Source organism: Nomascus leucogenys, chromosome 22a (assembly GCF_006542625.1).
Source record: "Nomascus leucogenys isolate Asia chromosome 22a, Asia_NLE_v1, whole genome shotgun sequence".
Lineage (NCBI taxonomy): Eukaryota > Metazoa > Chordata > Mammalia > Primates > Hylobatidae > Nomascus > Nomascus leucogenys.
Window position 1 is genome coordinate 67,214,098 of NC_044402.1, and position 13,151 is coordinate 67,227,248.

At 38.0% G+C, this 13,151-nt stretch overlaps 1 protein-coding gene across 1 annotated transcript in view; it reads right to left on the reverse strand.

Annotated features, from left to right (window-relative positions):
* CD2AP (CD2 associated protein) overlaps positions 1–13,151 on the reverse strand; it is a 157,596-nt gene that overhangs the window by 91,213 nt on the left and 53,232 nt on the right. The window contains exon 3 of the mRNA XM_003254197.4: positions 3,070–3,223. Coding sequence (XP_003254245.2) covers positions 3,070–3,223 — 154 coding nt within the window. The remainder of the gene's footprint in view (positions 1–3,069; positions 3,224–13,151) is intronic.

The window sequence follows — 13,151 nt, forward strand, 5'->3', positions numbered from 1 at the left end:
ACAATATTTTACCATTATCTTTGTGGCTGATTTTACAACGGTGTCAGAAGTAATGTGACTTGCAACCTGTTTTTGCTTCGAGAAATGTACATTTGTTCTCTTCTCTGACTTTAGCAACTTACGGTAATCAACTTTTTCCTGAGAAACACTATTCTATGTTTGCTCTAAAAAAAACTAGTACTTCCTTGTTTTACGAAATGAGCTACCACGCTTAGCAATGGATCATAGCAAAAGTTTTGACGGCTTCATTACTACCCCAAAAAAGCCAATATACTGGAGACTAGAGAAGAATAGCTCACTAGTCCAATCCAGTTTTTGGATACTCAACATCATTATACTTATTTGAACCTCTCCTTTGTAGTTGCTTAGACAAAATTCAACACATACACAGATTCACTTTGTCTTGGCACACAGGGATTTAAACTGAACATATATACTGCAGTGCTTACACTATGAACCTTACATTAATACAATGGTTTTGGGTTTTTTAAATTAATATTAATAGTACTGGTTAGTTGTATCCTGCTACTATGTAACAACACAATGAGCCACTTTTAAATAAGTGATCTATTTTGGGAATCAGAGATATGATCCAAACAGTAACAAAAAAAAATCAAGTTTCATAAACATAAAATAATACATAAATGACAGGAAAACATAAAAGCAAAAACAACCTACATCCTGTTTTAAACGTTAGCTGACACCAAATGACCAATTTAGTCCTTGCAGCACATGTACTTTAAAAACAAGTTATGGAAGATCCTTAGGAAAAAAAGGCCTAAGCTTCCTGGCACCAACTGCATAATGATTTTTCCTTCTTACAAGAGAAAAGAATTTACATAGAGTGTTCTTACGAAAGGCAAAATTTACTGTATCCTTTCCTATTAGAAGATAAAGTGAAAAAATATTCAGAACCTTCAAGCTCTTTGTCTAACCTCTACTTAAGAAATTTATCCCTTTATAGCTCCCTAGAGTGAAAGAAAGTTGTAAATGGATTTTACTATGGACAGAGGTCATGAAAAAACCTCCTGTGGGCCTAAAAATTCTCCCTCAGCACAGACATTCTATATAGAGGTTCAGCTGTATGACATAAAACTGTTATTTGTCCCCCAGTCTCCAAGCAGTTTCAGAATTCAACATCATCAGAACTGCTGAAACCATCCACCTTCAGGCAATAATGCTAGAAAGCAGTATATATAATATGCAAATATTCCCTGGACATTGTATTTCCTTGAGAAACAAAGAACAAATAGAACCCTAGAATTGGTCTAAGTGTCATAAAATCTGTTTCATTTTTATGACAACCTGTTTTTATTTTATGAAAATAATCAAAGGATGATGTAATCCAAAAGTAGAGGTTTCCCCAAACTTGACAGACAACAGCTTATGAAAGTTAATAGACTGAGACATAAGGGGACTCTATAAAAATTATTAATAGCCTTACAATTACAATTTGGGAAATGTATGTAAACAAAATTTCTTTATTGTAGAATATTTTGTACTACAGGGATTTATACACCATAATTTCAAAGACATTAAAGTAAATGTGATTAAATACTCATTAACTATTAACCCATTTATGCCAGAGTTTGCAGTTTTTTGAATTTTTGCAATCAGACCTTGGCAATGACCTTGAACAGCAGGATAGTAATAACTCCTACATTCTTAGCACTCCAATAATGGGACACTAGGCATAGATGGGTTAAATCAAATTGACCATAGTAATAAGCATGCAATCTCTAGGCTAGCATGGTGGCTCATGTCTGTAATCCCCGCACTTTGGGAAGCCAATGGGAGCAAATCACTTGAGCCCGGGAGTTCAAGAACAGCTTAGGCAACATGGCAAAACCCCATCTCTACAAAGAAAAATACAAAAATTAGCAGACGTAGTGGCACACACCTGTAGTCAGAGTTACTCAGTAGACTGAGGTGGGAAAACTGCTTGAGCCTGGGAGGTCAAGGCCGCAGTGAGCTGTGACTGCACCACTGCAGCCAGGACAACAGAGTAGCGTCTATCTCAAAAAAAAAAAAAAAAAAAGTATTCAATCTCTGAAGGGTCTTCTGGTTTTACTGTGTTAAAACATTTGCTATGTGCTCCCATAACACTGTAATTCTTTGTACATGTTTAATATTTTACACTTTTTAAATAACAGTTTCTTTTGTTTTTTGGAGCAGAGACTGGAGTGCAATGGCAGATCTCGGTTCACCTCCCGAGTTCAAGTGATTCTCCTGCCTCAGTCTCCCAAGTAGCTGGAATTACAGGCAAGTTCCTCCATGCCCGGCTAATTTGTATGTTTAGTAGAGATGGGGTTTTACTATGTTGGTCAGGCTGGTCTCAAACTCCTGTCCTCAGGTAATCCACCTACCTAGGCCTCCCAAAGTGCTTGGATTACAGGCGTGAGCCACTGCACCTGACCTTAAATAACAGCTTCTTTTCCAAGAATGTAAGCTCTTTGAGAACAGCAATATTACCTGTTTTTTTTTTTCTTAACCACTTTCTCACCAGCAGCAAATAAAACTCAAGAGTTTAAATGATCTTTCTGAGGTCATAAGACAGACCCAAACCCTTATCTGATTTCAAATGTAATGCTCTCCTTCTTTGCCAAGTTGTTCCCCTAACATATTTACACAGTACCAAATCCTTACAAGGTAATCTGCAAGGCCAACCACCTTGGAAATGTTTATGTTCAGATGTTTAACAACTGAAGAAAAAGCACTATCAAAATTCTTGTATCTATGCTAAGAATCAGCAGATATTTCAGAATTCCACTAAATAAATGGTATTAAAATACAATTAAGGTAAAATGGTAATCATTCAGCAGAGTCTGAAAGATAAATAAGAAAACAGAGCCTCATGCTTTAATTTATAATGATATCGATTTGTTATTGATTGCACATGACTAAAAATTAAGATTGACTACACAGGGCAATAACTAGTAACATGAGAATTTGCAGGAAGTTACTATAGTTGTCCACAAAAGACTGAACTAATTTTTCTTAATTTAGAAACAGTTATAAAATATCCTTCTATTTTGATGTAATTATGCAGGAAAGGAATTATTTACATACTCTTCTTAATGTTCTTGGTTTGTGGATGTGGCTGAATTCCTCCAGCTGGAAGTCCATAGGTGCTTATTCGTTGTACAAGACTTGCTACATTCCCATGCCTTTCCCGTTTGATGGGCAAACTGTCATCCTTGAATTCCGTCTCTCTTTTAATTTCCTACAAAAGGGGAAATAAATAAAGACGTAAGTTAAATTTTTTATATTAAATCCTCAAATATAAAATACCAAAAATAGCTACAGTAATTATTATATAAATCATAATATCAATAGTTTTCAACCTTTGCTCTGCTCAAATATATCTGAAAAATAAAACACATTTTGCTAACAGTGACTCATGAGTTTAAGTTTTATCAGATCTGGAGATGAAGATAAAGGAAAGAGAGGCTCAAACCCTACCCCCACCACCCACCCCAACTACAAAGAAACACTGAGATACAAAGACAAACAATAATTCAAAGTCAGGGGTAAACACACTTTCTATAAAGCGCCAGATAGTAAATATTTTACAATTTGCAGACCATACACTTTCTGTTGCAACCATCAACACTGCTACGTGTGGTATAAATGCAGTCATATATTTAAATGAATGAGTATAACTATGTTCTAATAAAACTTTATAGACACTAAAATTTTAATTTCAAATAATTTTATATGTCATATTATCCTTTTGATTTTTTCCAACCATTTATAAAATTCTTAGCATTCTTAGCTCATGGGTCTTACAAAAACAGGTGGTATTCAGACTTGTCCTGTGGGCTGGTAGTTTGACGGCCCCTGATCTAAGTCATGGCTATAAAATAAGACATGTGAACCATCATGGAAAAGTATAAAATTTTACTGAAAGACATGAAGACAAAAACAAAGTTATGCCATATTCAGTAACTGAAAACTCAGTATCATAAAAATATCAGTTCTCCCTTAAAACTGATGTAATATATCAATGCAATTCAAGTATACAAAAAATTCGGAGTAGCAATTTAATAAGCTGTTTCTAAATTTATACAGAACAAAAGGCTAAGAACAGTGAAAATACTTCAAGGAAAAGAAAGCGGAGGGAGTTTTTGTTAACGAAAATACAAAGGAAAACTATAACGATACAATTAGACAATGTGCCACTGGCATAAAGACATACATACTGATAAATGAAACAAAATAGGAAATCCATAAACAGACAAACTTGATTTAAAACAGAAAAAAATGAGGAAAGTTGGAATCTTAAAATACATTGTGCATGAAAAACGTTCCATATTTAATAGGGAATGAAACTGGATACCTATCTCACACATTTCATATTAAAATTAACAATTTTAACTTGACATAGCAAGTATTATATATACGTGTTTGTGTGTGTGTATATATATATATACACACACATATATATATACATTTTTTTTTTCTTCAGACAAGGTCTCCCTCTGTTACCCAGGTTGGAGTGCAGTGGCGTGATTATGGCTCACTGCAGCCTCCACCTTCCGGCCTCGAGCAATCCTTCCACCTTGCCTCCCAAAGTACTGGGATTATGGTAGTGAGCCTCGGTGGCCAACCGAGTATACTTTTCTTAACCTTTACAATAGAATACTTCTATTTCAAGTTTATAAATTCTTATGATTACAAAAGTATTACAGATTGTTTTAAAAGTATCTTGTGAAAAGGATTCTTTTTTTTTTTTTTTTTTTTTTTTTTTTTTGAGAAGGAGTCTCACTCTGTTGCCCAGGTTGGAGTACACTGGCGCGATCTCTGGTCACTGCAACCTCCGCCTCCCGGGTTCAAGCAATTCTCCTGCCTCAGCCTCCCGAGTAGCTGGGACTACAGCCATGCACCACCACACCTGGCTAATTTTTGTATTTTTAGTAGAGACAGAGTTTCACCACATTGGCCAGGCTGGTCACAAACTCCTGACCTCAGGTGATCCGCCTGCCTCGACCTCCCAAAGTGCTGGGATTACAAGCATGAGCCACCACGCCTGGCCGAAAAGGATTCTTATAAAACATACTTCAAACACTTGAGAACTGATAATTTGCTAGTTTTTTAATACAGTGCAAAATAACTATTATGTACTATAATTATTACTAGCTATATTTTTTAAAAAATCATTGTGGAACAGGAAAGAAGAGTACTGGTAACCTATCATTTCCAAAATTTGAGAGTTGTGCTGTTGCAGGAAACTGAGGACCAGAGAGACCAATATGGAGAACAGGACGACTGTTTATTTAAGGTACGCACTGTCTCAGTGGATTCATATTCAAAAAGCTGAGCCAGTACATACCTTAAATAAACAATCCTCCTGTTTCCCCTCATATCATCTCTCCAGTCCTCGGTTTCCCGCAACAGTGCAGTGCCCAAAAGGTGTACACATTTCATTAGTAATAATTCTGATTAAGAATAAATGTTTTTTCTTTCCGTTTCTGTGTATTATTTTTTAAATGGCTAAATTGTTAATATATAAACATTTATTAAGTTACTTGAATCCAAAAGTAAGAACAACTCTTAGGTCTTTCTTTTGGTGCAGGAGTATCATGAAATAAGGACTGAGACAATAATGCTGTTGTGTAAACCAAGAAAGTTTCGGAATCTCTGGCATAGCAACTGAAAATGAGAATTCTTAAATAAATTTTTTACTCTTAAAAGCTGATTATCTTAGTATGATATCAAAAAACACATTTTTTTTTTGGTAGAGATAGCATCTTGCTATGTTGTCCAGGCTGGTCTTCAACTCCTGGGCTCAAGTGAGCCTCCCTTCTTGGCCTCCCAGGGTGCTGGTACTAGTTTTGCCCAGCCAAAACCCACAAATTTTAAAATAACATTCAGTTATATGTTAAAAAAGTAAAAAAGCTATTACCTTGTAAATAAGTTCTGGCAATATATGTCCACAAGTATCAACCTAAATAAGACAATGAATGAATACTATTCCTTAATGAAATTCCTGGTTCAATAGACACTAAAGTAAATTCATATTTGTACTATTTGAAATAATATCACCTTTCTGCTCTTTAGCATTTCCATAAACACTTATTGAGCACCTGCTAGTACCAGGCAGCAGCTAGGCATACAAATGTTAACAAGAGAGACTGTCTTTTGTTCTCACAGTACTGTACACTTTACAAAAGAATACAGAAAATAACCAGGCAGTTAAAATTCAGTGTAATAAATATCCAAAAACTGAAAACAATCCAAACATCAACAAGTAAATGAATAAACAATGGAATACTACTCAGCAATAAAAATGCAGAAGTTATTGATACACAAAAAATCCATGAATTTCTAATTCTGATTGAAAGAAGCCAGACACAAAATATACATGGTATATTAAAAATCTTAGAAAATACAAACTAATATATAGATTAAAAAGCAGATAAATGGTTTTGTCGGGGTAGGATCACAGAAAGAGAGATGGACAGTAAAGTGGCACAAGAGTTCTTGACAAACACATAGAGCCTCTGCATCTTCATTGTACCAGTGGTTTCATGGTTGTATACAACTGTTTAAAAACTTACTGAATTTTACATTTTAAGTGGATGCCATTTATTGTACATAAATTATACTTCAATACAGGTCATTTAAAAACTTTTTCATAATAAGTGCTATCAATAGAAAACACCAAATGCCTAACACAGGAAGTGTAGCTAATATAAATCCAGTGGTGTTAAGGCAAATCGGGATGACTTCTCGGAGAAAGTGACATCTCTACTGAGACAGAAAGAAGAAATGAGAGTTAGCAAGGTACAGAGAAGGCAATAGGAAGAGTGTCTTTGTTTTTTTTTTTAACAATAAAAATTAAAAGCCAATTTATTACATATGAAATTACATTTCCTTTTCTTCCTTTTTCATAGAGAACAAATTCATATAAATATTATATACTATAGAAATGTAAAATAGGATTTAACAAGTCATTACTTCTTAAGGTTGTTAGGAGAAGTAAATGAGTTTAAGTCACATAAACTGCTTAGAATAGTGCCCGATATATAAGTGCTCACTAAATATTTTCTTTTTATTATTATTATTATTATACTTTAAGTTTTAGGGTACATGTGCACAATGTGCAGGTTTGTTACATATGTATCCATGTGCCATGTTGGTGTGCTGTACCCATTAACTGATCATTTAGCATTAGGTATATCTCCTAATGCTGTCCCTCCCCCCTCCCCCCACCCCACAACAGTCCCCAGAGTGTGATGTTCCCCTTCCTGTGTCCATGTGTTCTCATTGTTCAATTCCCACCTATGAGTGAGAACATGCGGTGTTTGGTTTTTTGTCCTTGCGATAGTTTGCTGAGAATGATGGTTTCCAGTTCCATCCATGTCCCTACAAAGGACATGAACTCATCATTTTTTATGGCTGCATAGTATTCCATGGTGTATATGTGCCACATTTTCTTAATCCAGTCTATCATTGTTGGACATTTGGGTTGGTTCCAAGTCTTTGCTATTGTGAATAGTGCTGCAATAAACATACGTGTGCATCTGTCTTTATAGCAGCATGATTTATAGTCCTTTGGGTATATACCCAGTAATGGGATGTCTGGGTCAAATGGTATTTCTACTTCTAGATCCCTGAGGAATCGCCACACTGACTTCCACAATGGTTGAACTAGTTTACAGTCCCACCAACAGTGTAAAAGTGTTCCTATTTCTCCACATCCTCTCCAGCACCTGTTGTCTCCTGACTTTTTAATGATGGCCATTCTAACTGGTGTGAGATGGTATCTCATTGTGGTTTTGATTTGCATTTCTCTGATGGCCAGTGATGATGAGCATTTTTTCATATGTCTTTTGGCTGCATAAATGTCTTCTTTTGAGAAGTGTCTGTTCATGTCCTTTGCCCACTTTTTGATGGGGTTGTTTTTTTCTTGTAAATTTGTTTCAGTTCATGGTAGATTCTGGATATTAGCCCTTTGTCAGATGAGTAGGTTGCGAAAACTTTCCCCATTTTGTAGGTTGCCTGTTCACTCTGATGGTAGTTTCTTTTGCTGTGCAGAAGTTCTTTAGTTTAATTAGATCCCATTTGTCAATTCTGGCTTTTGTTGCCATTGCTTTTGGTGTTTTAGACATGAAGTCCTTGCCCATGCATATGTCCTGAATGGTATTGCCTAGGTTTTCTTCTGGGGTTTTTATGGTTTTAGGTCTAACATGTAAGTCTTTAATCCATCTTGAATTAATTTTTGTATAAGGTGTAAGGAAGAGATCCAGTTTCAGCTTCCAACATATGGCTAGCCAGTTTTCCCAGCACCATTTATTAAATAGGGAATCCTTATCCCATTGCTTGTTTTTGTCAGGTTTGTCGAAGATCAGATAGTTGTAGATATGCGGCATTATTTCTGAGGGCTCTATTCTGTTCCATTGATCTATGTCTCTGTTGTAGTACCAGTACCATGCTGTTTTGGTTACTGTAGCCTTGTAGTATAGTTTGAAGTCAGGTAGTGTGATGCCTCTAGCTTTGTTCTTTTGGCTTAGGATTGACTTGGCGATGCGGGCTCTTTTTTGGTTCCATATGAACTTTCAAGTAGTTTTTTTCCAATTCTGTGAAGAAAGTCATTGGTAGCGGGATGGAGATGGCATTGAATCTATAAATTACCTTGGGCAGTATGGCCATTTTCACGATATTGATTCTTCCAACCCATGAGCATGGAAGGTTCTTCCATTTGTTTGTATCCTCTTTTATTTCATTGAGCAGTGGTTTGTAGTTCTCCTTGAAGAGGTCCTTCACATCCCTTGTAAGTTGGATTCCTAGGTATTTTATTCTCTTTGAAGCAATTGTGAATGGGAGTTCACTCATGATTTGGCTCTCTGTTTGTCTGTGATTGGTGTACAAGAATGCTTGTGATTTTTGTACATTGATTTTGTATCCTGAGACTTTGCTGAAGTTGCTTATCAGCTTAAGGAGATTTTGGGCTGAGACAATGGGGTTTTCTAGATATACAATCATGTCGTCTGCAAACAGGGACAATCTGACTTCCTCTTTTCCTAATTGAATACCCTTTATTTCCTTCTCCTGCCTGATTGCCCTGGCCAGAACTTCCAACACTATGTTGAATAGGAGTGGTGAGAGAGGGCATCCCTGTCTTGTGCCAGTTTTCAAAGGGAATGCTTCCAGTTTTTGCCCATTCAGTATGATATTGGCTGTGGGTTTGTCACAGATAGCTCTTATTATTTTGAGATACGTCCCATCAATACCTAATTTATTGAGAGTTTTTAGCATGAAGGATTGATGAATTTTGTCAAAGGGCTTTTCTGCATCTATTGAGATAATCATGTGGTTTTTGTCTTTGGTTCTGTTTATATGCTGGATTACATTTATTGATTTGCATATGTTCAACCAGCCTTGCACCCCAGGGATGAAGCCCACTTGATCATGGTGGATAAGCTTTTTGATGTGCTGCTGGATTCGGTTTGCCAGTATTTTATTGAGGATTTTTGCATCAAAGTTCATCAAGGATATTGGTCTGAAATTCTCTTTTTTGGTTGTGTCTCTGCCAGGCTTTGGTATCAGGATGATGCTGGCCTCATAAAATGTGTTAGGGAGGATTCCCTCTTTTTGTATTGATTGGAATAGTTTCAGAAGGAATGGTACCAGTTCCTCCTTGTACCTCTGGTAGAATTCGGCTGTGAATCCATCAGGTCCTGGACTCTTTTTGGTTGGTAAGCTATTGATTATTGCCACAATTTCACAGCCTGTTATTGGTCTATTCAGAGATTCAACTTCTTCCTTGTTTAGTCTTGGGAGGGTGTATTTGTCGAGAAATTTATCCATTTCTTCTAGATTTTCTAGTTTATTTGCATAGAGGTGTTTGTAGTTTTCTCTGATAGAAGACTGTATTTCTGTGGGATTGGTGGTGATATCCCCTTTATCATTTTGTATTGCGTCTATTTGATTCTTCTCTCTTTTCTTCTTTATTAGTCTTGCTAGCAGTCTATCAATTTTGTTGATCTTCTCAAAAAACCAGCTCCTGGATTCATTAATTTTTTGAAGGGTTTTTTGTGTCTCTATTTCCTTCAGTTCTGCTCTGATCTTAGTTATTTCTTGCCTTCTGCTAGCTTTTGAATGTGTTTGCTCTTGCTTTTCTAGTTCTTTTAATTGTGATGTTAGGGTGTCAATTTTGGATCTTTCCTGCTTTCTCTTGTGGGCATCTAGTGCTATAAATTTCCCTCTACACACTGCTTTGAATGTGTCCCAGAGATTCTGGTATGTTGTGTCTTTGTTCTCGTTGGTTTCAAAGAACATCTTTATTTCTGCCTTCATTTCGTTATGTACCCAGTAGTCATTCAGGAGCAGGTTGTTCAGTTTCCATGTAGTTGAGCGGTTTTGAGTGAGTTTCTTAATCCTGAGTTCTAGTTTGATTGCACTGTGGTCTGATAGACAAGTTTGTTATAATTTCTGTTCTTTTACATTTGCTGAGGAGAGCTTTACTTCCAACTATGTGGTCAATTTTGGAATAGGTGTGGTGTGGTGCTGAAAAAAATGTATATTCTGTTGATTTGGGGTGGTGAGTTCTGTAGATGTCTATTAGGTCCGCTTGGTGCCGAGCTGAGTTCAATTCCTCGGTATCCTTGTTAACTTTCTGTCGCCTTGATCTGTCTAGTGTTGACAGTGGGGTGTTAAAATCTCCCATTATTATTGTGTGGGAGTCTAAGTCTCTTTGTAGGTCACTCAGGACTTGCTTTATGAATCTGGGTGCTCCTGTATTGGTTGCATATATATTTAGGATAGTTAGCTCTTCTTGTTGAATTGATCCCTTTACCATTATGTAATGGCCTTCTTTGTCTCTTTTGATCTTTGTTGGTTTAAAGTCTATTTTATCAGAGACTAGGATTGCAACCCCTGCCTTTTTTTGTTTTCCATTTGCTTGGTAGATCTTCCTCCATCCCTTTATTTTGAGCCTATGTGTGTCTCTGCACGTGAGATGGGTTTCCTGAATACAGCACACTGATGGGTCTTGACTCCTTATCCAATTTGCCAGTCTGTGTCTTTTAATTGGAGCATTTAGCCCGTTTACCTTTAAAGTTTATATTATGTGTGAATTTGATCCTGTCATTATGATGTTAGCTGGTTATTTTGCTCATTAGTTGATGCAGTTTCTTCCTAGCCTCGATGGTCTTTACAATTTGGCATGTTTTTGCAGTGGCTGGTACCGGTTGTTCCTTTCCATGTTTAGTGCTTCCTTCAGGAGCTCTTTTAGGGCAGGCCTGGTGGTGACAAAATCTCTCAGCATTTGCTTCTCTGTAAAGGAGTTTATTTCTCCTTCACTTATGAAGCTTAGTTTGGCTGGATATGAAATTCTGGGTTGAAAATTCTTTTCTTTAAGAATATTGAATATTGGCCCCCATTCTCTTCTGGCTTGTAGAGTTTCTACCGAGAGATCAGCTATTAGTCTGATGGGCTTCCCTTTGTGGGTAACCCGACCTTTCTCTCTGGCCACCCTTAACATTTTTTCCTTCATTTCAACTTTAGTGAATCTGACAATTATGTCAGATTATGTCAATTATGTCAATTATATCTTGGAGTTGCTCTTCTCGAGGAGTATCTTTGTGGCGTTCTCAGTATTTCCTGAATCTGAACGTTGGCCTGCCTTGCTAGATTGGGGAAGTTCTCCTGGATAATATCTTGCAGAGTGTTTTCCAACTTGGTTCCATTCTCCCCATCTTTCAGGTACACCAATCAGACGTAGCTTTGGTCTTTTCACATAGTCCGTATTTCTTGGAGGCTTTGTTCGTTTCTTTTTATTCTTTTTTCTCTAAACTTCCTTTCTCACTTCATTTTATTCACTTCATCTTCCATCACTGATACCCTTTCTTCCAGTTGATCACGTCGGCTACTGAGGCTTCTGTATTCTTCACATAGTTCTCGAAACTTGGCTTTCAGCTCCATCAGCTCCTTTAAGCACTTCTCTGCATTGGTCATTTTAGTTATACATTCGTCTAATTTTTTTTCAAAGTTTTTAACTTCTTTGCCATTGGTTTGCATTTCCTCCTGTAGCTCAGAGTAGTTTGATCGTCTGAAGCCTTCTTCTCTCAACTCGTCAAAGTCATTCTCTGTCCAGCTTTGTTCTGTTGCTGGTGAGGAACTGCGTTCCTTTGGAAGAGGAGAGGTGCTCTGCTTTTTAGAGTTTCCAGTTTTTCTGCTCTGTTTTCTCCCCATCTTTGTAGTTTTTTCTACTTTTGATCTTTGATGATGGTGATGTACAGATGGGTTTTTGGTGTGGGTGTCCTTTCTGTTTGTTAGTTTTCCTTCTAACAGACAGGACCCTCAGCTGCAGGTCTGTTGGAGTTTGCTAGAGGTCCACTCCAGACCCTGTTTGCCTGGGTGTCAGCAGCGGTGGCTGCAGAACAGCGGATTTTCGTGAACCACAAATTCAGCTGTCTGATCGTTCCTCTGGAAGTTTTGTCTCAGAGGAGTACCCGGCCGAGTGAGGTGTCAGTCTGTCCCTACTGGGGGGTGTCTCCCAGTTAGGCTGCTCGGGGGTCAGGGACCCGCTTTAGGAGGCAGTCTGCCTGTTCTCAGATCTCCAGCTGCATGCTGGGAGAACCACTACTCTCTTCAAAGCTGTCAGACAGGGACATTTAAGTCTGCAGAGGTTACTGCTGACTTTGTGTTTGTCTGTGCCCTGCCCCCAGAGGTGGAGCCTACAGAGGCAGGCAGGCCTCCTTGAGCTGTGGTGGGCTGCACCCAGTTGGAGCTTCCTGGCTGCTTTGTTTACCTAAGCAAGCCTAGGCAAAGGCGGGCGCCCCTCCCACAGCCTCGCTGCCGCCTTGCAGTTTGATCTCAGACTGCTGTGCTAGCAATCAGCGAGACTCCGTGGGTGTAGGACCCTCCAAGCCAGGTGCGGGACACAATCTCCTGGTGTGCCGTTTTCCAAGCCCGTTGGAAAAGCGCAGTATTAGGGTGGGAGTGACCCGATTTTCCAGGTGCCGTCTGTCACCCCTTTCTTTGACTAGGAAAGGGAACTCCCTGACCCCTTGCACTTCCCGAATGAAACAATGCCTCGCCCTGCTTCGGCTCGGCTTGCGCACGGTGCGCTAAACCGACTGTCCTGCACCCACTGTTTGGCACTCCCTAGTGAGATGAACCTGGTACCTCAGATGGAAATGCAG